Consider the following 27,493-nt stretch of genomic DNA (forward strand, 5'->3'; position numbering starts at 1 on the left):
GACTACATTTTAAGGGTCCACTAGTTACATTGCCTATTATAGAGGTGCCGATAGTGAGAGAGCACCTGGAACAGGCTCAACAGGCACAGCAGAGGGTATACAACCGCAATGCTCGGTTACGCAGCTTTGCTCCTGGGGACAGAGTGTTAGTGTTGGTTCCCACTGTGGAAAATAAACTTTTGGCTAAATGGCAAGGGCCCTTTGAAATCTTAGAGTGGGACAGGTCAATTACAAAGTTTACCAGCCGGGGAAAAGAAAGCCGGAACAGATATACCATATAAACCTGTTAAAGCCCTGGAAAGATAGAACGGTACTGTCGGCCGTCCGAGCCCCTCCAGTAAATCCAGGGCCCTTAGTTCCCGAAGTGACAGTGGCAAAAACCCTGTCGGCAATTCAACAACAAGAGGTCAAGGAGTTTCTGATCAGAAATAGGGTGCTGTTCTCTGACGTACCTGGGAAAACCTCGGTCGTTAAACAGGACATCATCACTGACCCAAGGGTTAAAGTTAATCTAAAACCCTATAGGTTACCAGAAGCACAAAGAGAATCGGTGTCGAAATAAATTAAAAATATGCTAGAGTTAGGGGTTATTGAAGAGTCACATAGTGAATGGTCAAGTCCCATTGTGTTGATTCCAAAGCCCGACGGGCGTGTGCGTTTCTGCAATGACTTCCGAAAGTTGAACAGTGTTTCAAAATTCGATGCCTACTTGATGCCACAGTGGAGAAGGAGGCGTTGGCCATAAAGTGGGCGTTAGAGGCTCTCAGATACTACTTGGTTGGAAGAAAGTTCAAATTGACCACTGACCATGCCCCTTTGAAGTGGATGTCCGAAAGGACAGTAATGCGAGAATTACGAGATGGTTCTTGGCGTTACAAACTTTTACATTTTCAGTGGAACACAGGCCAGGAAGCCAGCTGGCCAATGCAGACGCGTTGTCACGCGTTCATTGTTTGGGGGCTTCAGTTGTTCCGCCCCACAGGTTGAAACAAAGGGGGGGATATGTAAAGTGGTCTGTGGCAGGTACATTTGTCCCAGATTCCTGTCTTATGTGTTTTAAACCCCCAGGAGAAAGTCTGCAGTGTAGCAGGCTTGAGTTTCGGCTTTTTGAAAAGCCGGTTTGGGACCTGGGGGTTGTGGGTGAGAGGAGAGGGAGGGCTCCACCCGGGCTCCACCCATGGCCACTCCAGGTTTTGGTTCTCGCAGCCTGGTAACAGGCTTGTTAAGGTTTCCACCTGAGAGTGGCCAATATAAGCATAGTGTGTTTAGGGCTGAGTGTCTCACCTGGGAGAGCAGACAGGGAGTTTGCTCAGAGACACTTGAAAACCTATTTGTGAGTACTGTGCTGTGCCTTTGTTGCTGGTGAGGGCATTAGGCCCTGCCAGGTTCTGGTAGTGAGGGAACTACCTGTGAAGTTAGTGCCCCGACAGGGCTAGGATTTATGTTTATGTTTTCTTTATGTTATTTCTGACATTGTACAATAAAGACTGGCGCCGACCAGCTTGTACTTGCATCCAGACTGGTGTGCTGCTTCCCTGCTGCTGTGGGTGTGTGTAAGAAAGGAGTCCTTCTACCCAGGAGAGGGAACCCCTAATCTGACTGTGTCACAATATATATATATATATATATATACCACGGTCTACCGGTCTACAGAGGCGGCACTCGGAGACTTCAGGATAGTCTCTGAGTGCCGCCTCTGTAGACCGTGGATTATCTATGGGGGAGCAATACCCCCTAGTAGGGCACCGGAGCCTCTTGTATCTCATGGACTGGCGAGTGCCGGGCTTTTCTGGAGTTATATATATATACAGTATATATATTTACGTGTGTGTCATCCACTTTAACTTGGAACTGTAACTACAGAAGGCGATTTAATAATTAGATGCCTGCTATGTTGACAAATATAAAACACACTTTATTGATGCTGAACACACGGCCATGAGTTTGGGATTACAGCTTTAATTTCCATAGATATTGTTACTGTTATGTCAGACGACAGAAATCAGAATTCAGGTGTTTTACAGGTGGCAGACAGAGCAGAATTATTGGGATCCGGCCTGGTACATAAAGGATGTAAACCCTCCCCGGACCAGTTCATTGGAGTATTCTCCCAGAACCGCCCAGAGGTAAGCGACCCAGCCACAGTCACCGAGTCTAATGATCTGATAACCTGTGGATGGTGGGAATTTAATTTATCTGCATATAGGAAATGGCTTGTTCATCCATTCACCAATATCTTATACTTATCACTTCTCATGTTCTATTCAGAAGTAACATGCTGTAAAAATAAATTCAATCCTTAACTCTAATGCCGCACATCCACTTGCCGACTGTGAAGCGAGTGCACGATTACGACATTGTAATCGTGCAGTCGTTTCACAGTCTGTGATGTGCCTACTCTGAACGTTCAGTCGTTCAGTGTAGTCACATCAATCATCCCCGTACATGCTCAACCTGACCTTATCATCAGGTTGGCCAGCATGTTCGGGCGATGATAGATGTCAAAAACGACCAGCGGGCACATGCATCACCGGTCGTTTTTGACATTAATGTGCACGATTTGTGCCCAATTACTGAGCGATTGCACGATTACGATGTCGTAATCGTGCAATCGCTCAGTAATGTCGCGCAGTGGATACACGGCATAAGATTTTACTTTCACAGGATAGCACCACAGAACAATACGTTACTTAATTTAAAAAAAAATAATAATAATTATGGAAAAAATACTCCTGATACATGAAATAGGACTTCTGGCTGAAATCGCCTGTTGATAACTCAAAAATTCACTGTTGCTGCTATTTGACAGATAGTTTGTGAATAACTGATCTTACAAGCCAGAACTGTAACTGTGGAAACAAATAGTGCAGTCAACACTTTGTTCCCATTGCTATATTTGTGGCTAAGAAAATTCAGTTATTCAAATGCTATGTATCAACTAGCAGCAACAGCAGAGTTTTGAGTCACTATTACTAATATCACTTTCAGACAGAAAATGGCACAAAACACGGCTTTTACCTGGCATTTTCGTGCCGGGTTGTTTTTTTGTCGGCCCCTGTCTGTACCCCCCTTCAGACAGAAGTGCAAACTGCCGGGTCATACATTTCTACCGGGTAATTTGCTGATTAACACAGGTATTTCTTCTGTCTGAAAGGGTCAACCCGGGTCTAAATTCTCGGGTCTCCGACCCTGGTAAATTCCTGGGTCGAAGTCCCGGGAATTTCAACCCGGATTGACCCTTTCATACAGAAAAAAACCCTGTGTTGAATATGATCAGCAAATTACCGGGTAGAAATGTGTGACCCGGTAATTTGCTCTTCTGTCTGAAGGAGGGTCATTTATTAACTGCAAATGATGCATATTTTGTTTTGTTAAATCAGGCCATCTCATAATACACTTACAGTATATGCTGGCGATAAAGTTTTGGTAACTGTGCAAATAAAATAGGGATTTGCCTACTTTTGCTGGACTGCGATCACATTAGTATGACTTTCTTTATTAATATAGACTATACTTTCATTTTATCTTTATTATCTGTAGGTCTTAAATGAACCATGTGAGAGAGGGACCTCTGGTCTGTCTTTATTACATTTATGTGTTGACCATACAAGTTATTTCATTGGTCACAGTGAGCTGACATACAGTATGTGATCTTCCACTAAGCGCATCTGGTTGGATGAAAAAGTGTCCCATTAACAGTACAGGATGAAAGCTATTCAAGATTCTGGGGAAATCATGTCCTTTTGTGGGGATGATAAGGCAGTTAGTCCATCTGGAAAAGTAGGGAATACCCCCCCTAAATGTGCACCAATAATCCCATCCTGCAAAACAGAATCTTGTCTTTCCATGTGGGTCCACATGCACTAAGGATCACCCATGACGGTCGTGGCCTGAATACAGAAGTAAAGTAATCTCATTGGCGTTCACTTTATGGACCTCATTCAGATCCGCTCGCAAGCGCTATGCGCTCGCAAGCGGGTCGATGGTGAGGCCCTGTGCACGTGCAGCGGCCGCAGTGCACGTGCGCAAGCCCCGGAGCGAGTGACAAATTCACTTGCTCCGGGGCTTGCTATAAAAGGGGCGGCTGTCGATGTTGATCGACTACTCGCCCCATTTTGTAGGTGGGGGGGGGGGTGACCGGACAAACATTCCTGAAGGAATGCCTGCTATTCGTAGGCGGCCCTACTGACATCAGCAGTGATGTCAGTAGGGAGCTTCCTGCTCTGTTAGAGCAGGAAGCTACCTGGGGCTTGCGGGAGACGAGACCCGACCCCAAGGGTCTGGTCGCAAGCCCCGATGGTCGCTATGGTCTCGACCATCGCGACCATCACCTGGTCACTTGCTAAAGCTGTGGGTGGTCACCCACAGCTTAGCGAGCGGCCAGGAGGCCGGCTTTTAAAGACAAAGCGGCCGCCCTTATTCAGAGCGAACGCTCGCATTTTGCGAGCGGCTCTGAATGAGGTCCTATGTTCAAATGCATCACAGGGACAGGCTTCTATCGGAACCCCTGTCCCTGGATATGAATATTAATACATTTGGGCGTTAGTAAATTTTTTAATGCCACAATAAACGGTTATAAGATTTATAATTATCTGAACTAATTCCTGATAATAATTATGCTCCTCAGAGAGGCTGTACAGAAAATATTTAATATCCCTTAGGGGCTCATTTATCAACACATTTTATCATACGCAATGAGTTTTAAAACTCATTGCGTATGATAAATGGTGCTCCAGCCAACCAGTCCCCAACTGTCATTTTTCAAACAGATGACAGTTGGAAGCTGATTGGCTGGAGCACCATTATCATAGTTTTAAAATGCGTTGCATATGATAAAACTCGTTGATGAATGAGCCCCTTAATGTGATATACAGTATAAGAAACAAGACCTTAATAAACACTCTGTGCACCTGTTAATCTTCCCCTGCACAGGTGGTGATTACTGAGCTGGCCTGTTACTCCTACTCTATGGTGGTGGTTCCTCTTTATGACACTCTGGGACCAGAAGCCATTGTATTCATTATTAACAGAGGTGAGTGTGTGTGGTATCACAGTGCCAGCGTCTACCCAGCACCTGCACCAGTGTGACCGGGGGGAACGTGCGGAGACTGCAAACAGGCCGCCAGCTTTCTTCAAAATCCCTGGTGCAGACGGTGACATTACCATATTGTGTAACAGTCTGCGTTACTGTGCTTCACAGCTGACCTGTCCGTGGTGATCTGCGACAAAGCCGACAAGGCTCAGATTCTTCTCGATAACTGTGAGAAAGGTCTGACCCCAGTGCTGAAGATCATCATATTGATGGAGGAATTCAGCGATGATCTGAAGGGAAAGGGCGCAAAATGCGGAGTGGAGATCCTGCTGATGAAAGACGTTGAGGTATTCGGATTTAAAGTGAGACTGCTCGGGGAGAGAGGGACCTGGATTTACAATATTAAGCAGGGGAACAATCTGATACAAAAGTGACTGGGAGACTTCCCAGGGTCCACACACAGAGCCATGATCTTATTTATTTATTACCAGTAATTTATATAGCGCACACATATTCCGCAGCGCTTTACAGAGTGTGTTTGGCCATTCACATCAGTCCCTGCACCGTTGGAGCTTACAATCTAAGGACCTGATTCAGACCCGCTTGCTAGATGTGTTCGCTCGCTAGATGCGTATGCAAATTCTGCAATGCAGGCGATCGCACGGCAAGGCATTAGCACGCCCACTATGTCTTGGCGTGCGATCGCTGTGTATGCAGGCGCCCACCAGCCTGTCTTAAGACGCCCACTTGCGCACGTCATCTCCAGGAAGTGTATGTAAACATCGGTAACATCGAGTAACATCGGATGCATACGCAGAGCTTGTGGTTGGCCATACCCTACCGCAAGCACTGCGAGCGGTTCATTGTAAAAACCAGCGGCTAACTGAATTCCCCCGTAAATGTGTTAGAATATTTTTCTATTTGAAATTAAATTTTATCCTGATCTGTGCAACTGACAGACACATATGTATTTGACTGATAACATACATGCAAATGAATGAAGTGGTTTATTAAATTATTATCTGTGACAATTAATACCCTCTGTCTATCATTTAGTACCTGGGGAAAGAGAACTTCAAGAAACTTGTGGTAAGATAAATATATGTAAGATAAATATATGTCTCAAGTATTTAATACTCCTAAAATGTCTTAAATGAATGTAAACATAAAACTAGCCATAAATAAGTGTATATACATTACTAATGATGAATTTTGTGGTTGATTTTATGAGACACTTATTGTAAGTGTGATAAATATTCATATGTAATATCCTGGTGACGTTACTATTTATATAAAGTCCTGTTAATAATATTTATATAATAAACAGTGCCGATGTCATCACTTCAGAGTCCTTTGGCGGCGCACCCAGTCAGTGGCGACCGGTAGCGTGAAACTAGCAGAGACAGATATATAGCAAAGACAAATCACTGTTACTAATACAGCCGCAGAAAATGAGGGTCACATAAAGTAATAAACAACACAGTGGAGGTGGCGAAGGACAGGCTGTGTGCAGGGGCACCATGGCGGAGAACAAAAAATACCTGGGTACCCCAGCAAAGAAATGCACAAAGCCTGAACCTAAAAATAATTTGTCAAAAAGCAAGAAGATGGGGGAGGGGGGTTGTGGTTGATAAATGAGGGGTGGAGAGGGAAATTGGGGGAGGAGTTAAGTGACAGCTGAAAGGAGGAGTAAAGGCAGACAGAGGAAAGAGGGGGAGAGAGAGCAACGGGGAAGATAGATGGGAGAAAGAGAGAGAGAGAGAGAGAGAGATAGACAGACATACTGGCAAACAGGTGTAGAAGAGAGACAGGGGGAGAAAAGGGTGATGAGATAAGACAGGTAAGAGAGAGATGGGGGAAGAGGTGGAGGGGGAGAGATAGGAGGATCTGGAGAGAGAGACAAAATAAACCCCCTGTACACAACTGTGCTAGCAGTAAATGGCGAATCCTAAATACTAGCACCATATATAATAATATCCCATTCCTTACTTACTGTATTAACATCACTGTTGTATCATACATTGCGTTATTTTCTAGTAACAGGACAGTAATCTTAATTTTATGTCATAGATTTCTCCTGATTTTTAGTAGAGAAATTGATGTCTAGAAACATAATTGTAGTGACCTCCCTACCTGAGGCCCTACAGCACAGCATATATAGATGGGGGAGGCCGGCACAATGAATGGATCTGTGGGAAGCTATGCGGCACTCACTCTGTTTCCTATTACAGCCTCCGAAGCCCGATGACCTGAGTGTGATCTGCTTCACCAGTGGGACAACAGGTACAGGAGCGTACTCAGCAATACTGTACATTTATCCGGGAATTTATAGGGAAAGATACTTAGTGTAATTCACAGGGAAAGATACTTAGTGCAATTTATAGGGAAAGATACATAGTGTAATTTATGGGGAAAGATACTTGGTAAATGCAATTTATAGGGAAAGACACAAAGTAAGTGCACATTATAAAGGTCTGGGGAATTAATGATCAGAAGCTGTAGTAGAGTTTTTCTCTCTTTTTTTAACCAAACTTTTTTTTTTTTTTTTAAATCAACCAAGATTTCAACAGGTCTCCCATCTTTTTATTAGCAAGAGATAGATTACATACTGATCCTCTAAATTATCATATTACACACTGGTCCTCTAAATTATCAAATTACACACTGATCCTCTAAATTATCAAATTACACACTGGTCCTCTAAATTATCAAATTACACACTGATCCTCTAAATTACCAGATTACACACTGATCTTCTAAATTATCAAATTACACACTAATCCTCTAAATTACCAGATTACACACTAGTCCTCTATATTACCAGATTACACACTAGTCCTCTATATTACCAGATTACACACTGATCCTCTATATTACCAGATTACACACTGATCCTCTAAATTATCAAATTACACACTGATCCTCTAAATTACTAGATTACACACTGATCCTCTAAATTATCATATTACACACTGGTCCTCTAAATTATCAAATTACACACTGATCCTCTAAATTATCAAATTACACACTGGTCCTCTAAATTATCAAATTACACACTGATCCTCTAAATTACTAGATTACACACTGATCCTCTAAATTATCAAATTACACACTGATCCTCTATATTACCAGATTACACACTGATCCTCTATATTACCAGATTACACACTGGTCCTCTAAATTACCAGATTACACACTGATCCTCAAAATTACCAGATTACACACTGATCCTCTAAATTATCAAATGACACACTGATCCTCTAAATTACCATATTACACACTGATCCTCTAAATTATCAGATTACACACTGATCCTCTATATTACCAGATTACACACTGGTCCTCTAATTACCAGATTACACACTGATCCTCAATATTACCAGATTACACACTGGTCCTCTATATTACCAGACCTCCCAATATTGTACTAGTGGAGTGATGTCCTAGACAATGTGAAGTGGCACTGTGGATAACTTGTCCTAAACCAGAACAACATATCCACAGTGAAACTTTATGTTGGCGTGTATACATAGGGGAGGAATGAGGACGTGCGTACCAGATGCCCCAGGGGTTTGCTTTGTGCTACTAAAGTGCTAGGCTGCCTCCATCCCCTTCACCGTAACATAACTCTTGAATTTCCGTGCGCAACTTCCAACCTTTCCAGCAGGTCCTAATTATCGGAATGGTTTCCATGGCCTCCTGAAATCTGTATTTGACAACTGTCATTGGGTATGAAGAGATGGGGGCTGCTGAAGGAGACCTGTACCCCATTATCTATGGGATGTATATTGTCAGTGTGTAGTATTGCACCTGCCGATATAATGGTAAATGTAATTTAGTGTAAGGGTTTAAATTTATAAAGAATGATGGCAAACTGGCAAAAGTTCTTTAGGTAAAGCTGCATTCTCTATTACTGTACTTTAGCTTCATATTGGGTGGAACGGAATGAATATATGAATTAGGCTGACAAAATGAACGAATGAAGATTGCACCAAAGAAACTTATTTTGTTACAGAAAAACATTCAGTTCCTTTCAGGAATTGGGGATGTGCAGGATTGGATTAGTTTGGATTTTCCCGCCAAAAATCGTGTCTCAGACACAGCCAAAATGTCATCTTTCATGGACAAACATCATCGATCCTGGACAAAAGTCCATGAAAGATGATGTTTGTCCATGAATGATGACGTTTTGCCTCTTTCTGAGACCCGATTTTTGGCGGGGAAAAAAAAAAATCGAATTTGGCGGGAAACCCGAACTAATCTGAGCCTGCATATCCCTATCAGGAATATGGTGTAAAGCAGGGTTCTCAACTCCAGTCCACAAGTACCACATGCAGGTCATGTTTTGTGGATGTCTTTAATCATGCACAGATGAAATAATCTAATTTGCTGAGTCATTAAATATCACTGGCTTCCACAGACAGAAATCCTTTAGAACATGGCCTGTAGGGAAAACTTGAGGGTTGCCTTAGAGAACCACTGGTTTAAAGTGTTACATTTCCAATTATATTAATATTTCAAACTGTACTGCTAAAGTAAAAGTGCAGAGGAGCATTAAAGCCAAGCCAGAATTTTGTTATATATTTGTATAGGCATGTAGAGAATAACCGACACGTACAGGGTGCTTACAGGTCCCACACTAAACTGTGTCATCTCTTTGCTTTTCCGATAGGCGACCCAAAAGGAGCTATGCTCACCCATAAAAATATTGTTGCCTGTGCTGCGGCTTTCTTCAAAAACACGGAGGTAGGTGGCCCTCACTCAGTTATCCTAAGCAATTGGTTTAGGCCGTGCAAATAATGTGGTGCCAGGTAATACTGAATAGAAGGGAACACTGCAGTACATAAGAGTGTATGGATTATATAGTATATTTTTAGCTTTGTCCTTATGTTCAGAAGCCTTGGGGCGCCCAACTGCCGGCATATGGCCACTGACTGGCTCATAAACTAGCTAAAGAGCTTAATCTAAACGCATCGGGCTGAGAGACGCTGTCTGGTGGTGGCAGTCATTTAATATACCATCAAAGAGCAAGTCAGAGAGGGAAGACTGAAAACATCAGATTTATGTTGCAAAATGTATCAAAGATGCTGTTTAAAACTTAAGGGGTCTATATACTGAGCCTTGGGGGTGTATTTACTAAAGTGTGGGTTTTTAGAAGTGATGTTGCCCATAGCAACCAATCACATTCTAGCTACTATCTTCTAAAATGTGCTAGACAGATGTTAAGTAGAATCTGATTGGTTGCTACAGGCAACATCTCCACTTTTAAAAACCTGCACTTTAGTAAATATTTCCCTTGGAGAGATAAAGTAGATGGGGATAAAGTACCTACCAATCAGCTCCTGTCAGTTTTCATATGCAGCCTGTAAACTGACAGGAGCTGACTTTACCTCTATCCACTTTACCTCTCTCCAAGGATTACCACATAGACCGCTAAACTATCAAAATGTAGGATTGCCGCACTTTAATAACAAAACAAATCACCATAATTAAAACGAATGGGCTGATTCTGAGATAGACAGATCTATGGCTGCTCCACCGTGTGGCCATGGTAACCTGCTTACCAGGTTATGCTTAATGTGAGAATGCAAAAAATCTGTGCGTCCGCATGTGGAAGCCTATCCTGCCCATTGTTTTTCCACAGCCGTCATTTTTGCTATTCAAACCACACCAGGTGCACAAGATCTGTCTGAAACAGATGTCCCACCCCTGTCCGCGTGCTACGATCAAGCATGAAGGTCTGCCATGACACTCCCATGACAGTTCTACTAGACGAAACAGGCCCATATGTTCACAAGGTCGCTGCACAGCCACCCCCCATTTAACAGATAGTTTGGTCTTTCGAATGCATGCACCAAAGAAAGAAGTCTTTAACTGCATCACTAATGAACTCTGACCATATGCAGTTAATTACTTCTTTCTTTGGCGCATGCGCAGTAGGCTGAAATGCTTGAAATCCTTTTGCATTGCCACTTGCTTCTGACTCTGAATCACCTATGTATGTTCCTATTGAAACAAAATGCAACTTCAATTATTTCATTACAACATCATGAAAATTAAAAAAAATTATCTTGATGGTAGTGCAGCTCGCTCCTTTATACAAGTATATAGAGTTAATTTTTTACTTCGAATAATTAAATTCTAAAACACATGTAACTTGCTATGCTCATTTGTATACTCTCATGCACAATAAATGAACCTCAATGATCTGAGATATTCTGCAGCACTGAGATATAGGGCAATGACATGTATTTTCAGTTTTGCACACTGCTCATTGATTTGGAACCTTTGTCGTACTGTACAGAGCACCTTTGCCCCACTGACCTCTGATGTTATGATATCTTATCTGCCGATGGCTCACATGTTTGAGAAAGTGGTTCAGGTAAGGACTCTGCTCTATGCCCAGTGATCGCGTGCAGCATGTTGTATTTCCATCAGTGCAAACACAACAATGCCTCGTTTTACATGGCTTTTCAGTCATTTTGTTATTGCTTAATAATTTTTGCTGTTTTTCTATTACCCCCAAAAATGAATAAGAACAATTTATGCAATAATCCCTGGAATTCCTGCATGAAAAGTTTAGGAGGCTGCACCATAAATGTTCAAAGTATTCACACCCAATTTATTCCCAGACATGTAGCTGCATTCTAATGCGATAAATTCTGATTAATTCTAATACAATAAACCTATTAGAATATGGTAGCTACATGACTTTTCCAGTGTGGAGGGCGTGGAGGGCGTTGCTTCGTAATTGTGTCATCATGGGAGCAACACCTCTGACGCTTATTTGACCTATTTTTTTAATCTGCTTGCCAAGCACTTATTAAATGGGGAAACTGTCAAAAACAAATGGATAGCTGTGAATGAACCCTTTTTTTTATACATGAGTGACATGCTATCACCATAAACTTTATTATGAAACCTTTTTTTTTATTTGTAACATACAAACATTATTATTTAACATAGAAGTTTCTCAGATCTTGTAACACTTATATTATATTTGCTTAATATATATGTTTCTGTTTTACAACTTTGCCATAAGATAACTATTGACGGCGTATCTTGTTTCTGCGTCCAGACAGTAATATTTTGCTCTGGAGCGAAGGTGGGTTTCTTCCAAGGGGATATACGGTTATTAACGGATGATATGAAAACTCTACGACCTACACTCTTTCCCACTGTGCCCAGACTGCTGAACCGGATCTATGACAAGGTACGCTGCCATATAAAAGGGGCATTCCGGCACCTCTAAGCATAATAATGTGAAGGCAGTGGACGTACCTCCATATATATATATAAATATATATATATATATATACACCTTTGTCTTGCGTCGACTTGAGTCTCATTATGACACTAAAGGTAGAACGCAGCGCAGAAAGTGACACGCACGTGTACGAACTAGTAGGCGTGGGCACATATTGTAGCCATCATATTGTATTGACAGCCAGCATTCTGCACGTCGGTAAATTATACCCAAACCTACGGGATGCAGTCAATTGACCTACGGCCAGGATGCTGACTGCCGGAATCACAGTGCCGGAATCCCGATCAGCGTGGGAAGACCGGTGACGGAATCCTGACGTGGCTGGAGATGCAACGGTGCCAGGTAGCTGTTAGCTGCGAGGGAGGAGGGCTAGGTTTAGGTGCCCCGGGGGGACTTAGGTGGGAGGGGAAAGGTTAAGGTTAGGCTCCAGATAGGGGAGAGGGTTAGGGTTAGGCACTAAGGGGAGAGAGTTAGGGTTAGGCACTAAGGGGAGAGGGTTAGGGTTAGGCACTAAGGGGAGAGGGTTAGGGTTAGGCACTAAGGGGAGAGGGTTAGGGTTAGGCACTAAGGGGAGAGGGTTAGGGTTAGGCACTAAGGGGAGATGGTTAGGGTTAGGCACTAAGGGGGGAAGATTAGGTTTAGGCACTTACCAGGAGGGTTAGGGTGCAGGGTAGTGATGGTTAGTGTTAGGGTGCAGGAAAGGAGAGTTAGGGGGTAAATAGGGCAGGGGAACACTACTTAGCGTTCCCGTCTGGATTGTAGCCATCAGGATGCCACTGTCAGTATATTGACAGCCGGCATTCTACACGACTGTATATCGTACCCATCCCTGCAAATACACCTTGTAGAGGGAGTATCTCTAATGAGTGCTGGGGGTCTGGTATAACATATGTAATGATGATGACTAGATGCTTCTGATTGGATGATTGCACATTGACCCCTTCAGATGATAGCAATTCATTCCTTAGCATCACAGTTATATATAACAGTAAGTCATGGTTAATAAATATAACTATGTATAATTACATTTTTATTTTGTGCTTGTGTTACTATTTATATTCATTTTATACTGAAAATGGGACTTTTGCATTTACTAATAACTCAAGACACTTTTATCTGTGGTATAAATTACACTTTGTTACATTATTATATTGTGTACAAATAAATAGGGTAATGCAACTTTCCTAGTAACTACTAAAACTGTGACGCCGCTTCTGTGCGCCATCGTTACGCTTCTTCTACGCATTCATAGGTCCTAATTATAGACATTGTTAGCATGTAAATGCGCTTGTCGGCGTGTCTTTCCCCTGCACACGTTCTTGGTGCACTTACGTTTAACTAAAGAGAGCAGCCCCAAAATGGGTAAAATAATCTAGGTCAAAAATATTTCCTTACCTTTAATTCAACTATTTATATAGATTTGATCAGAACCATTACTGATTGTAGTAGTCCAAGTATAACACTAAGCCCAACCATAATAATAATATTAGGCCAAAAAGCTGAAACAGCGGAAATGCTGCATCGATCTACCCCTAACCTAAGACACGTCTGATGTAGCTCCCTAATTGTGAGAATACAGAGAACTACTAATGCAGCACAGAGGAGAAATACAAATGGGCTGTTACTGTGCTTCTGTGCAGTGAGGAAGACCCTAGTTATGGGATTTATATAAGTTACAGCTAGTGTGACACATTGGAGGTACTCCCAATATGAGAGGATACTTCTCTCCATAAAGCACACAAATAATCTGTAATAACAGTGAGGAATTGACAAGAATGTAATTGTGGTGCCCATCTTCCAACACTTCATTCCTCACACTTGCTCATCATGTACCACCCAGCACCCTTCTTTCACAATGACCTTCCCCTGCTCATAATGCTGCCCCCTTTCACCATGTACCTCTCCTCTTTCACCAGTAATATCCCTCTTTCACTATGCACAGCCCCTCTCCATGTAACTCCTTTCTATCACCATGTACCACCTCTCTTTCACCATGTACCACCCTCTTTCACCCTGTACCACCCTCTTTCACTATGCACCTCCCCTCCTTCTCCATGTACCTCCTTTCTATCACCATGTACCACCCCTCTTTCACCATGTACCACCCTCTGTCACTATGCAACTCCCCTCCTTCTCCATGTACCTCCTTTCTATCACCATGTACCACCCCTCTTTCACTATGCACCTCACCTTTCACCATGTACCACCCCTAATTCACCATGTACCACCCCTCTTTCACCATGTACCACCTTCTTTCACCATGTACCACCCTCTTCCACTATGCACCTCCCCTCCTTCTCCATGTACCTCCTTTCTATCACCATGTACCACCCCTCTTTCACTATGCACCTCCCCTTTCACCATGTACCACCTCTAATTCACCATGTACCTGCTTCTATCTCCATGTACCACCCCTCTTTCACCATGCACGTCCCCTCTTTCACCATGTACCACCCCTCTCTCACCATGCACCTCCCCTCTTTCACTATGCACGTCTCCTCTTTCACCATGTACCACCCCTCTTTCACCATGCACCTCCCCTCTTTCACTATGCACGTCCCCTCTTTCACCATGTACCACCCCTCTTTCACCATGCACCTCCCCTCTTTCACTATGCACGTCCCCTCTTTCACTATGTACCACCCCTTTCACCATGCACGTCCCCTCTTTCACCATGCACCTCCCCTCTTTCACCGTGTACCACCCCTCTTTCACCATGCACCTCCCCTCTTTCACTATGCACGTCCCCTCTTTCACCATGTACCACCCCTCTTTCACCATGCACCTCCCCTCTTTCACTATGATCGTCCCCTCTTTCACCATGTACCACCCCTTTCACCATGCACGTCCCCTCTTTCACCATGCACCTCCCCTCTTTCACCATGTACCACCCATCTACCACTATGCACCTCCCCTCTTTCACCATGTACCACCCCTCTTTCACTATGCACCTCCACTCTTTCACCATGTACCACCCCTCTTTCACCATGCACCTCCCCTCTTTCACCATGTACCACCCATCTACCACTATGCACCTCCCCTCTTTCACCATGTACCACCCCTCTTTCACCATGTACCACCCCTCTTTCACTATGCACCTCCCCTCTTTCACTATGCACCTCCCCTCTTTCACCATGCACCTCCACTCTTTCACCATGTACCACCCCTCTTTCACCATGCACCTCCCCTCTTTCACCATGTACCACCCCTCTTTCACCATGCACCTCCCCTCTTTCACTATGTACCACCCGTCTACCACTATGCACCTCCCCTCTTTCACCATGTACCACCCCTCTTTCACTATGCACCTCCCCTCTTTCACCATGCACCTCCCCTCTTTCACCATGCACCTCCCCTCTTTCACCATGTACCACCCCTCTTTCACCATGCACCTCTCCTCTTTCACCATGCACCACCCCTCTTTCACCATGTACCTCCCCTCTTTCACCATGTACCACCCCTATTTCACCATGCACCTCCCCTCTTTCACCATGCACCACCCCTCTTTCACCATGTACCTCCTTTCTATCACCATGTACCACCCCTCTATCACTATGCACCTCCCCTCTTTCACCATGTACCTGCTTTCTATCACCATGTTCCACACCTCTTTCACTATACACCTCCCATCTTTCACCGGTACTGCTCTTATTTCACTATTTCACCAAGTACCATCCCACTTTCACCATGTGACTCCCCTCTTTCACCGTGTACCACCCCTCTTTCACTATGCACCTCCCTTCTTTCACCATGCACCTCCCCTCTTTCACCATGTACCACCCCTCTTTCATTATGCACCTCCCCTCTTTCACCATGTATCACCCCTCTTTCACTATGCACCTCCCCTCTTTCACCATGTACCACCCCTCTTTCACTATGCACCTCCCCTCTTTCACCATGTACCACCCTCTTTCACTATGCACCTCCCCTCCTTCTCCATGTACCTCCTATCACCATGTACCACCCCTCTTTCACCATGTACCACCCCTCTTTCACTATGCACCACCCCTCCTTCTCCATGTACCTCCTTTCTATCACCATGTACCACCCATCTTTCATCATGTACCTCCTTTCTATCACCATGTACGACCCCTCTTTCACTATGCACCTCCCCTTTCACCATGTACCACCCCTAATTCACCATGTACCACCCCTCTTTCACCATGTACCACCCTCTTTCACCATGTACCACCCTCTTTCACTATGCACCTCCCCTCCTTCTCCATGTACCTCCTTTCTATCACCATGTACCACCCCTCTTTCACTATGCACCTACCCTTTCACCATGTACCACCTCTAATTCACCATGTACCTGCTTCTATCTCCATGTACCACCCCTCTTTCACCATGCACGTCCCCTCTTTCACCATGTACCACCCCTCTCTCACCATGCACCTCCCCTCTTTCACTATGCACGTCTCCTCTTTCACCATGTACCACCCCTCTTTCACCATGCACCTCCCCTCTTTCACTATGCACGTCCCCTCTTTCACCATGTACCACCCCTCTTTCACCATGCACCTCCCCTCTTTCACTATGCACGTCCCCTCTTTCACTATGTACCACCCCTTTCACCATGCACGTCCCCTCTTTCACCATGCACCTCCCCTCTTTCACCGTGTACCACCCCTCTTTCACTATGCACCTCCCCTCTTTCACTATGCACGTCCCCTCTTTCACCGTGTACCACCCCTCTTTCACCATGCACCTCCCCTCTTTCACTATGATCGTCCCCTCTTTCACCATGTACCACCCCTTTCACCATGCACGTCCCCTCTTTCACCATGCACCTCCCCTCTTTCACAATGCACCTCCCCTCTTTCACCATGTACCACCCATCTACCACTATGCACCTCCCCTCTTTCACCATGTACCACCCCTCTTTCACCATGTACCACCCCTCTTTCACTATGCACCTCCCCTCTTTCACTATGCACCTCCCCTCTTTCACCATGCACTTCCACTCTTTCACCATGTACCACCCCTCTTTCACCATGCACCTCCCCTCTTTCACCATGTACCACCCCTCTTTCACCATGCACCTCCCCTCTTTCACTATGTACCACCCGTCTTCCACTATGCACCTCACCTCTTTCACCATGTACCACCCCTCTTTCACTATGCACCTCCCCTCTTTCACTATGCACCTCCCCTCTTTCACCATGCACCTCCCCTCTTTCACCATGTACCACCCCTCTTTCACCATGCACCTCTCCTCTTTCACCATGCACCACCCCTCTTTCACCATGTACCTCCCCTCTTTCACCATGTACCACCCCTATTTCACCATGCACCTCCCCTCTTTCACCATGCACCACCCCTCTTTCACCATGTACCTCCTTTCTATCACCATGTACCACCCCTCTATCACTATGCACCTCCCCTCTTTCACCATGTACCTGCTTTCTATAACCATGTTCCACACCTCTTTCACTACACACCTCCCATCTTTCACCGGTACTGCTCTTATTTCACTATTTCACCAAGTACCATCCCACTTTCACCATGTGACTCCCCTCTTTCACCGTGTACCACCCCTCTTTCACTATGCACCTCCCTTCTTTCACCATGCACCTCCCCTCTTTCACCATGTACCACCCCTCTTTCATTATGCACCTCCCCTCTTTCACCATGTATCACCCCTCTTTCACTATGCACCTCCCCTCTTTCACCATGTACCACCCCTCTTTCACTATGCACCTCCCCTCTTTCACCATGTACCACCCTCTTTCACTATGCACCTCCCCTCCTTCTCCATGTACCTCCTATCACCATGTACCACCCCTCTTTCACCATGTACCACCCCTCTTTCACTATGCACCACCCCTCCTTCTCCATGTACCTCCTTTCTATCACCATGTACCACCCATCTTTCATCATGTACCTCCTTTCTATCACCATGTACGACCCCTCTTTCACTATGCACCTCCCCTTTCACCATGTACCACCCCTAATTCACCATGTACCTGCTTCTATCTCCATGTACCACCCCTCTTTCAGCATGCACGTCCCCTCTTTCACCATGTACCACCCCTCTTTCACCATGTACCACCCCTCTTTCACCATGTACCACCCCTCTTTCACCATGCATGTCCCCTCTTTCACCATGCACCTCCCCTCTTTCACTATGCACCTCCCCTCTTTCACTATGCACGTCCCCTCTTTCACCATGTACCACCCCTCTTTCACTATGCATGTCCCCTCTTTCACCATGTACCACCCCTCTTTCACCATGCACCTCCCCTCTTTCACTATGCACGTTCCCTCTTTCACCATGCACCTCCCCTCTTTCACCATGTACCACCCGTCTACCACTATGCACCTCCCCTCTTTCACCATGTACCACCCCTCTTTCACCATGTACCACCCGTCTACCACTATGCACCTCCCCTCTTTCACCATGCACCTCCCCTCTTTCACCATGTACCACCCGTCTACCACTATGCACCTCCCCTCTTTCACCATGCACCTCCCCTCTTTCACCATGCACCTCCCCTCTTTCACCATGTACCACCCCTCTTTTACCATGTACCACCCCTCTTTCACCATGCACCTCCCCTCCTTCTCCATGTACCTCCTTTCTATCACCATGTACCACCCCTCTATCACTATGCACCTCCCCTCCTTCTCCATGTACCTCCCCTCTTTCACCATGTCCAACCCCTCTTTCACCATGTACCTGCTTTCTATCACCATGTACCACCCCTCTTTCACCATGTACCACCCCTCTTTCACCATGTACCTGCTTTCTATCACCATGTACCACACCTCTTTCACTACACACCTCCCATCTTTCACCGGTACTGCTCTTATTTCACTATTTCACCAAGTACCATCCCACTTTCACCATGTGACTCCCCTCTTTCACCATGCACCTCCCCTCTTTCACCATGCACCTCCCCTCTTTCACCATGTACCACCCTCTTTCACTATGCACCTCCCCTCTTTCACCAGTACTGCTCTTATTTCACTATTTCACCAAGTATCATCCCACTTTCACCATGTGACTCCCCTCTTTCGCTCCTTTTTTACCATGTACTGACCCTTTTTCACCATGTACCACCCCTCTTTCACAATGAACTGCCCCTCTATGACCATGGACCACCCAGCACCATGTACCACCCCTCTTTCACTATGCACCTCCCGTCTTTCACCAGTACTGCTCCTATTTCACCAAGTACCATCCCACTTTCACCATGCGACTCCCCTCTTTCACCATGTACCACTCCTTTTTTACCATGTACTGACCCTCTTTCATCATGTACCACCCCTCTTTTACCATGTATTGACCCTCTATCACCATGATCGACCTCGCACCATATACCGCCCCTCTTTCACCATTAACCTCCCCTCTTTAACCATGCACCTCCCCTTTTTCGCCATGCATTCCCCCGCACCATGTAAGGTATCACCATGTACTGTTTGCTCCCTGGGACATCTACCTAGCACATACACCAGCCCAGGGAAGTGATATTGGAATAGAGAGGGGCAATGTCTGCATTGTACAGTGTCAGCAATATGTGAATCATTTCTCTCAGATACAAAGTGGGGCCCAGACACGCTTCCAGAAGAAAGTTCTAGAGTTGTCAATTGCTTGCAAGTTTGCTGAAGTCAAGAAAGGGATAATCCGGAATGACAGTATCTGGGATAAGCTAATATTCAAGAAGGTTCAAGTGAGTTACGTTTCCTATAAATGTCTGATACACTCTCTATTATAATAACCAGGCTAATTATCAGTGAGCCATTGTAGGGTGTATTCTGTTTATGAATCATGTCTTTACATAGAAGAAAAATAGAGAATACTTGGCTACAGTATAATATGTGATTTATTATCAAAGAAATCTCCCCATACTCCCCTTGCTGATACAGTGTATCATCTAGTACAAACAGAAAAAACCCATAAATGGGTATATTTACTAAAGTGAGTTTTTAGGAGTGGAGATGTTGCCCATAGCAACTAATCAGATTCTACTTAACATTTATCTAGCAACCTTCTAGAAGATAATAGCTAGAAGCTGGTTGCTATGGGCAACATATCCACTTCTAAAAACTCTCACTTTAGTAAATGTACCCCAAAGAGTGCAAATACATACCTCCCAACATGACCCTCTCCAGGAGGGACACAATGCTATGGTCCTGGACTTCCCTGGTAAGAGGCGGGGCTGCAGCACAGTTCAAAATTCAAATAGGGGAGCCACACCAACTGTCATTTCACACACTGCCAACATCACTGGCTGGGACTCACTGGCAGTTGGTGGAACTCCCCTGGAGCCGCCACCAGTCATAAATTACCAGGAAAGTCCAGGACCAGAGCATTGTGTCCCTCCTGGAGAGGGTCATGTTGGGAGGTATGCAAATATAGGCCCTCATTCAGAGCCGTACGCTCTGAGCAGAGCGCACGCTCTGAATGAGGGCCGGGCTCCAATTTCATGGAGCGTCCTCCTGGACGCTCGTATAGCTGTGGGTCACCACCCACAGGCTATACGAGCGTGCTTTGTGATGGCCGCGATGGTCGAGACCATCGCGACCATCGAATTTGCGAGCCGGAGCCTGCGGTTGAGGTTTTCAACCGCAAGCTCCGGAGTGATTTTGGCTCTATCAGAGCCAAAATCACTCCCACTGACATCACTAGTGATGTCAGTGGGCCGGCTTCTGACGGGAGGCGTTCCCGTGGGAACGCCCCCGTCAGGGAGGCACGCCCCCGGCACGCCCACCAAAGGGGGCGTGCTGTCAATCAACATTGACAGCACGCCCCCTTTGATCGGACACAACGAGCGAAGGAATTTCCTTCGCTCGTCGCGTCGGGCGCATGCGCACAACGGAGCTCCCTCCGTCGTGCGCATGCTCAGTGCATAACATCGACCCACTTGCGAGCGGACAGCCGCTCGCGAGTGGGTCTGAATCAGGCCCATAGTGTCTACACATTGTCTATGATAATACTCTAAATAACAGAAGTCTCTCTCTTAGGGGTGAAAAGTGATAAGGTGCCAGCCAATCAGCTCCTAACTGCCATCTCACAGGCTGTGTTTGAAAAATGACAGTTGGGAGCTGATTGGCTGGCACCTTATCACTTTTCACTCTGTCTCCTAACACTGCTTAGTAACTAGGACCTCTTATTCTCCTGTACCAGAATGTCCATCATAACCATGCTCCCTTTAATTGGTGAACCACTGCACATCCGTGGCAAAGATATGTTGTCTTGGTTACCCAACTAATAAAGGGTTTATTTATCAATGAGTGTTATCATTCACGAGTGATAAAACTAATTGCGTATGATAAATGATGCTCCAGCCAATCAGCTCCCAACTGTCATTTTTCATACAGATGACAGTTGGGAGCTGATTGGCTGGAGCACCATTATCATATACAACAAGTTTTATCACTTGGGAATGATAACACTCGTTGATAAATAAGGGCCCAAAGTTGGGAGTTGCAGCCAAATGCTCTGCAGTCTTAAATATACAGCACCATACACACATTTTGCTTGATTCTAAGTCGGGCGCCCTTCTGTATGGCCCCTGACAGCTGGCGCACTAACTTATACTAATGCAAGAATCCGACCACTGAAAATCCATGGGTCTGTGTGTGGAAGTCTGGGAAGCTCACTGTTCTAACATCCTCAGCCGCCATCGTTAGTACCGGGACACGTACCCACCTAATGCTGTGTGCAAGAGCTCCATCTGACACAGGGGTCCCATCTCCGTCTGCATGCTACAATCGGCCCATGCGCCCACCGCACTCCTGTGGCACTCACATGAGACAGAAGAGAGCCATGCGATCGTATTGTCACCACCCAGAGAGGCCCATCTTACGGAAAGTGTGGTTTGTTGTCGGATGGATTCACCTATATGCACTAGCGCTCTCCGTTCATATGTGCATGCCTGATCCGGCAAATGCGCAGTCGCCAATTTCTTACTATGCGCAGTAAGCTGAAATCCACGAGATGCGTCCGCACACTGACTTGTGTCTGATTCAGAATCAGGCCTTTCTAAATGCACTGTCTAAACGTTCTGGTTTTTTTTCTGTGCTTTTCACTCTTGTCTTTCTGTCATCAAATTGCTATTTCAATTCAGTGCACACGGGGACCGATTCTGATATGGACAGTAATTCACAGCCGCAAGGAAGCGCAATACCGTACAACTAAAATGCAAATTCAACAGGAGGCGTCTGTAGGAAATAGATGCCTCCAGCATGCAACCGGAGTCCGAGTGCTGCGTCTGAACGGACAACCATCTCGACCATCGCAATGATCGTAGCCCTCCGTCTAGTCTGCATAAGCCGAAGCTTACTTAGACTGGCCATCTTAACTGGTCAGCTGGTTCCAGGAAGTCTGCATAAGATGATGCAGACCCGGGGCTCGGCACGCCTACAAAACAGTCCTGGTCTCCGCCCCAGCCCCGCCCCTAAAACACCACAGCATGTCAGTCATGCTGCGACTAAGGGGAGACTGCGAGCGACCACGCCGGAATCTTTCTGCACATGCGCAGATCCTAAAATATAGCCATCGGGTTTGTGCGCAAATCCAAACCAGGCCCACGAAGCGTCTCTCTTGATACAGCTGTGTCCCCGGAAAAGAAACTAAACTCGGCCTGATTATATAATCACCTGGGGAAAAGCTGGGAAGGAATCTGCAGAGACAAAGGCCCTCATTCAGAGCCGTACGCTCTGAGCAGAGCGCACGCTCTGAATGAGGGCCGGCCTCCATGAAAATGGAGCGTCCTTCTGGACGCTCGTATAGCTGTGGGTCACCACCCACAGGCTATACGAGCGTGCATTTTGATGGCCGCGATGGTCGAGACCATCGCGACCATCGAAATTGCGAGCCGGAGCCTGCGGTTGAGGTTTTCAACCGCAAGCTCCGGAGTGATTTTGGCTCTATCAGAGCCAAAATCACTCCCACTGACATCACTAGTGATGTCAGTGGGCCGGCTTTTGACGGGAGGCGTTCCCGTGGGAACGCCCCCATCAGGGAGGCACGCCCCCGGCACGCCTACCAAAGGGGGCGTGCTGTCAATCAACATTGACAGCACGCCCCCTTTGATCGGACACAACGAGCGAAGGACTTTCCTTCGCTCGTCGCGTCTGGCGCATGCGCACGACGGAGCTCCCTCCGTCGTGCGCATGCTCAGTCCAGAACATCGACCCACTTGCGAGCGGACAGCCGCTCGCGAGTGGGTCTGAATCAGGCCCAAAGGTTGCAGGGAGGCGTGGTTATGTGATAAGAGGGTGGAGAACTTCTATACATTGGATGAACATAATGAGCTGTAACCACCATTAAGTCCCATGTTCAATGGCCAAAGTGGAACAAGGGCAGTTGCTGTGGGCCAGCGGTTTCAGGGGGCTTCTGGAACAAATGTTCCTGATTTCTGTGTTTTATATGGTTATAACATTATTAGAGATATTCTTTAAATTGTTTATTGTAATTAACTTTTTTCTGCTATTTTTTTTATTATTCAGAAAATAAATCTCATGTGTTTTGGTTGTGCCCTTAGGAAACCATGGGCGGGCGTGTGCGGATAATGGTAACAGGGGCGGCACCCATATCAGACAGCATACTGTCCTTCCTGAGAGCCGCTCTTGGGTGCCAGGTAAGTGACGGTCACCTGGTAACAGAATGTCTCATCTGTCCTTTTTCCACTTCTCTCCTGTTGTAAATTAATCTCCATGTTATTCCGCTAACCTTCATCCTTCCCAGACTAATACATAGGGCCCTATAAAATAAGACGAAAATACAAGTAGTAACACTGTAACAGGATAGTTGTCAGGACAGTAACATGAGTCCGTTCTGACCGCAGATATTTGAAGGTTACGGCCAGACGGAGTGTGGAGCCGGCTGCTCGTTTTCCACCCCGGGAGACTGGACGGCAGGTAACCTACTGACACCGCCGGGTCTGTTATGTTGGATAACAAGATTGTTCGGTTGATGCAGAGTTGAGCACACGCGGGTGTGCGGAACATATCTCATGTGTTTATGCTCTGCGCATGCACTGTAACCGATTGTGCGCAAGTACGAGTGGTGCAGGGTCATACGCAGTTCAATCACATCTCCACTTGCGACTGAAGGGGCGTAACCAGGCTGTAACGAGGCAGGGTTGGGTAAGGTCGTGTCAAAGTAATTGCAGGTTATGCAGAAGTGTAAATACGCCTACGCGTACCGATAAGGGTTGGCCGGGATGCAAATAGCTCTGCATACTGTCAGATATATGAATTTATTTCTGTGCATGCAATGCGCCAGCGATTATGGCCGACTTGCGTTGAACTCAGGCAATTTATATTGTATGGTAAGGCTAAAGATGAGCGAGATTTCACCTACGGCAGATCAGATGTGGGGAAGTCTGTTGCAAACGGAATCGGTATGATTTACCGCCGGACGTAAGTATGGCGGTTGGAATCCCGACAGCAGCTGCCCGCCATGGGTGAAAATCCCGATCGTCCCTAAAGTAAGTATAAACTAAACTAATTCCCTCCCCTAACCCTCCCTTATGGGTGCCTAACCCTAACCTTCCCCCCAGTGCCTAATCCTAATCCCTCTCTAAGTGCCTAAACCTAACCTCCCCTTCCCCGCCGCCTAAACCTAAGTCCCCTGGGGGGGTGCCTAACCCTAAGTCCCCCCCGGGGGTGCCTAACCCTAACCCTCCCTCCTCCTAGCCTAACCCTAACCTCCTGGAGGGGTGCCTAACTCTAAGTCCCCCCCGGGAGCCCTAAACCTAACCCTCCCCCCCGCGCGGATGTCCGCTCCTGGCGCCAGGCATCCTTTCGGTCGGGATGCCGGGTGTCGGTCTCCCGGCGTCGGTAAAATGACAGGCGTCTAGATTTAGATGCCTGTCATTTAACCCTCGCCGGGATAAAGCAGTCGGGAAGCCGGCTGTCGGGATTAGGTCCGCCGGCTTCCCGACTGCATAGCGAGGCTGATAATAAGACAAAGGGAATAATACCAGGAATAGTCATTTATTGCAGAATAACAATAATAACCTATAACTTCTCGTCTTCTAGGACACGTTGGGGCCCCACTGCCCTGTAATCTAATAAAACTAGTGGATGTTACAGATATGAATTATTTCTCGTCTAACGGAGAAGGAGAGGTATGTAATGTTTATGTTGGTGATCTGTGGCCTTGAGAACATAGTCAGGGGTTAGTTCCCCCATAATAACGATCATTATTATTGCTAAGGTCACCCCTGCTGAAGATTCACAGGATGCACAAAGGGCGACATGACACCAAGTATCGTTTCCTAGGCAATGCGAGAACAATCTTTTGTGTTTTCATATTGTAGATTTGCGTCAAAGGCCCCAACGTGTTTCAGGGGTACCTGAAGGACCCAGAGAAGACAGCGGAGGCACTGGACGATGAGGGTTGGCTGCACACGGGGGATATTGGAAAATGGCTTCCAGTAAGTTACAGTAGAATATTACTAATAGGTCTCCAATTATTACCAAGCTATCCTGGGCAAATGTCTGTCATGCTGTCCCCTTCTATTACTGACACTGGAAATGTCTTTGTGGAAGGGTGGCGCTTCTCTACTTCCCATCACTCTTGATTGGGAAGAGATGAGTGGTAACTATACAAAAGCTGTGTGTAGGATAGATCTTAGTGCCTGGCACCGATTGGTAGATTCACACATATGAGAACTCATCACAGTTATTACAAAGCTGATTGTGCTGCTTTATGGTGGGTACACACTAGACGATATGCTCCCTGAGTGATATCGTGTAGTGCTGTCCCCGACAGGCTGTGCTCAATGTCGTTCATGACATTGAGCACAGCCGTTGAATGATATCATTAACGATATCGTTCAGCGCCGGGCTCTCTCCCCCATTCCCTGACATGCAGCAACCTGACGAGGTCGTCAGGTTGGCCTGCATGTCAGCCCGATGAACGATAATGACGAACGACCCGCGGGAACGCACGTCGTCGTCATTATCGTTATCGTTCAGTCGTCCACTTTATCGCCCAGTGTGTACGCACCATTACTGTTTGAGCCTTTTGGCCCATCTTTTGTTAGGTCATAGACTATAAGCTTGCGGGATGAGTTTTTTTATAATGTAATGCTGTCTTATGTTTTAAGTTTTTTTTTTAGCAAAGTTTCAGTGGAGTATTAGACCAATACTAAACATTGCATTTTCTACCATGCTTCATCTAGGACAATTTAGCTTTTGGGGGCGGAATTCAATTGTTTTCAGCCCCCTTCGCGCCCGACGGAGCTATTCAATTGTTGCTCCTGTCGGGCGCGATCAGCTGCCAGCGCACCATTTCAGCTCGCAGCCCCAGGGGGGTGCGAACTGAAATTGGCGAAAAGTTACCTGTTTGGGCGCCCAAACGGCAATTTTTGCGATCGCGCCCAGCACTTTGTTTGGGAGAAGCCGATTTATGCGGCTAAACCCGACCACTTTGGGCGCGATCAGTGCGAAAAGCAGTATCAATTGAATAGTGGCCTGCAATCTCCCATCACTTTAGACGGGAGATCCGGACCGCGAAAACAATTGAATACCGCCCTTGAAATCTTGTGCTTTTGGGCGGGGAGAGAGCTGGGACCCTCCAGAGGTGAAAGGTGTAAACAAAACATCAAATCCAACTGTTAGTCCTTTATCACCACCCTTTTCTCTCAGTAATACTTTTCCATTTTCTCCTAAACTCCTGCTCAGTTTAGATGAATTTATGACTTTCATGTGAGTGGTGGGACATGGCGCGATGGTCTTTTTTACATGTGTGGTTTTTATGTGTATAAAGTTTCTGTTTATGTAGCTCGGATTACATGTGAAGATGAACATGACGTTGTTCCCGCACTACAGCACATATAAAAGGTGTCTATTCCATACTTGCTAGAGACCCCTCTGCACCCGCCCATCTCCTCCTGTACAAACTGCTGCTCTTCTGGAAACTTCGCCATCGTCATCCATAAACATACGCTGCTTCCACACTGCGCCGCGGGCATATTGCTCTTCTTAAATGATCTATAGAATGTCTCCGACCGTCATTGACAGGGTTACCGATTGTAGTGTACACTAAAGACCCTCCCATAACTGAGACAACATTCTTTGAAAAGACTTAATAGTTTACACTTTCAGAGTTTGTTGATCACTGATGCTTATAATAAGTTTTCACATAACCAGATGTAAGATAGCAGGTGCTTTGGGGAAATCACTGAGGCGTTTGTCCGACAAGGAAATGTAAACAGCTAATTTAAAAGTTTTCT

At 46.0% G+C, this 27,493-nt stretch overlaps 1 protein-coding gene across 1 annotated transcript in view; it reads left to right on the plus strand.

Annotated features, from left to right (window-relative positions):
• ACSL5 (acyl-CoA synthetase long chain family member 5) overlaps positions 1-27,493 on the plus strand; it is an 85,241-nt gene that overhangs the window by 47,735 nt on the left and 10,013 nt on the right. Inside the window, exons 4-16 of the mRNA XM_088464490.1 lie at positions 2,025-2,126; positions 4,933-5,032; positions 5,201-5,379; positions 6,089-6,121; positions 7,264-7,315; positions 9,705-9,778; positions 11,337-11,414; positions 12,111-12,245; positions 19,838-19,972; positions 23,792-23,887; positions 24,095-24,167; positions 25,293-25,381; positions 25,574-25,690. Coding sequence (XP_088320616.1) covers positions 2,025-2,126; positions 4,933-5,032; positions 5,201-5,379; positions 6,089-6,121; positions 7,264-7,315; positions 9,705-9,778; positions 11,337-11,414; positions 12,111-12,245; positions 19,838-19,972; positions 23,792-23,887; positions 24,095-24,167; positions 25,293-25,381; positions 25,574-25,690 — 1,263 coding nt within the window. The remainder of the gene's footprint in view (positions 1-2,024; positions 2,127-4,932; positions 5,033-5,200; positions 5,380-6,088; positions 6,122-7,263; positions 7,316-9,704; positions 9,779-11,336; positions 11,415-12,110; positions 12,246-19,837; positions 19,973-23,791; positions 23,888-24,094; positions 24,168-25,292; positions 25,382-25,573; positions 25,691-27,493) is intronic.

Source organism: Taudactylus pleione, unplaced genomic scaffold (genome assembly GCF_031769625.1).
Source record: "Taudactylus pleione unplaced genomic scaffold, aTauple2 ptg000008l, whole genome shotgun sequence".
NCBI classification, from domain to species: Eukaryota; Metazoa; Chordata; class Amphibia; order Anura; family Myobatrachidae; genus Taudactylus; species Taudactylus pleione.